This window comes from Colobus angolensis, unplaced genomic scaffold (genome assembly GCF_000951035.1).
Source record: "Colobus angolensis palliatus isolate OR3802 unplaced genomic scaffold, Cang.pa_1.0 Scaffold231, whole genome shotgun sequence".
Lineage (NCBI taxonomy): Eukaryota > Metazoa > Chordata > Mammalia > Primates > Cercopithecidae > Colobus > Colobus angolensis.
The window spans coordinates 1,102,301-1,103,446 of NW_012115500.1; the positions used below are offsets into that span (position 1 = coordinate 1,102,301).

The following is a 1,146-nucleotide window of genomic DNA, read 5'->3' on the forward strand; positions in this document are numbered from 1 at the left end:
TTAAGACAATTTCAGGCCGGGCGCGGTGGCTCAAGCCTGTAATCCCAGCACTTTGGGAGGCCGAGACGGGCGGATCACGAGGTCAGGAGATCGAGACCATCCTGGCTAACACGGTGAAACCCCGTCTCTACTAAAAATACAAAAACTAGCCGGGCGAGGTGGCGGGCGCCTGTAGTCCCAGCTACTCAGGAGCCTGAGGCAGGAGAATGGTGTAAACCCAGGAGGCGGAGCTTGCAGTGAGCTGAGATCTGGCCACTGCACTCCAGTCCGGGCGACAGAGCGAGACTCCGCCTCAAAAAAAAAAAAAAAAAAAAGACAATTTCAATTCGGGGCCTAGCATATCATGCTTGAGAGCTGGTTTTTTCCTTCTGCGAATCGATCTTCTCTAAACTGGTGCAAACCACACTTTGCCTGCCAAACTTACGACTCAAAGGCCCCGAAGGGCTTTTTGTAGCCTCCCAGTCACAGCCCAGAAACCATAAGCTGTTTCCACGTGAAACGTCCAAACACGGTCTCCCAAGCCGAAGATCCGCTACCATCAAAGCTTCTGTATAAAAGGCAAATGAGGCGGCAGCGCCCCCTTCTGCTCCCACCCCCTTCTGTTCCCACCCCCTTCATGTCAGCAGTAGCCAATCGCTTTTCTCCATCGTGTGGTCGGCCCCTGGGATTGGCCAGGGACGGGACCGGCGCGGAACCACTGCGCGCACAGGCGGAGCGCGGGGACTTGTCCGTCACGTGCGGCCGCCCGGCCTCTCCGCCTCGCCGCGCGCCTGGCGGGGTTGGGGGGCGGGGACCAAGATCTGCTGCGCCTGCGTTGTGGGCGTTCTCGGGGAGCTGCTGGCTGAGCTGCTGCCGCCGCTACCACCGCGTTCGGGTGTAGAATTTGGAATCCCTGCGCCGCGTTAACAATGAAGCAGAGTTCGAACGTGCCGGCTTTCCTCAGCAAGCTGTGGACGCTTGTGGAGGAAACCCACACTAACGAGTTCATCACCTGGAGTCAGGTACGGTCAGGCCACGGCGGCCTCTGAACCCCCTGAATAACCGCGTCCTCACTCGCTCTCCCGCGGGGTGGTCTCTCGCGGCCTTGCGGCTCGACGCTGCCTGCGAGGCCCGCGGTGCGGGGCCTTGGCGTTCGGCCTCGCGGGG

General features: G+C 60.2%; 1 protein-coding gene across 2 annotated transcripts in view; it reads left to right on the forward strand.

The window, feature by feature from the left end:
* Nucleotides 1–717: 717 nt before the first annotated feature.
* The window catches only part of HSF2 (heat shock transcription factor 2), a 38,095-nt gene continuing 37,666 nt past the window's right edge, over nucleotides 718–1,146 (forward strand). For both annotated transcript variants that reach the window (XM_011944439.1, XM_011944440.1), the window contains exon 1: nucleotides 718–1,001. In XM_011944439.1, coding sequence (XP_011799829.1) covers nucleotides 909–1,001 — 93 coding nt within the window. In that variant the 5' untranslated portion in view covers nucleotides 718–908. The remainder of the gene's footprint in view (nucleotides 1,002–1,146) is intronic.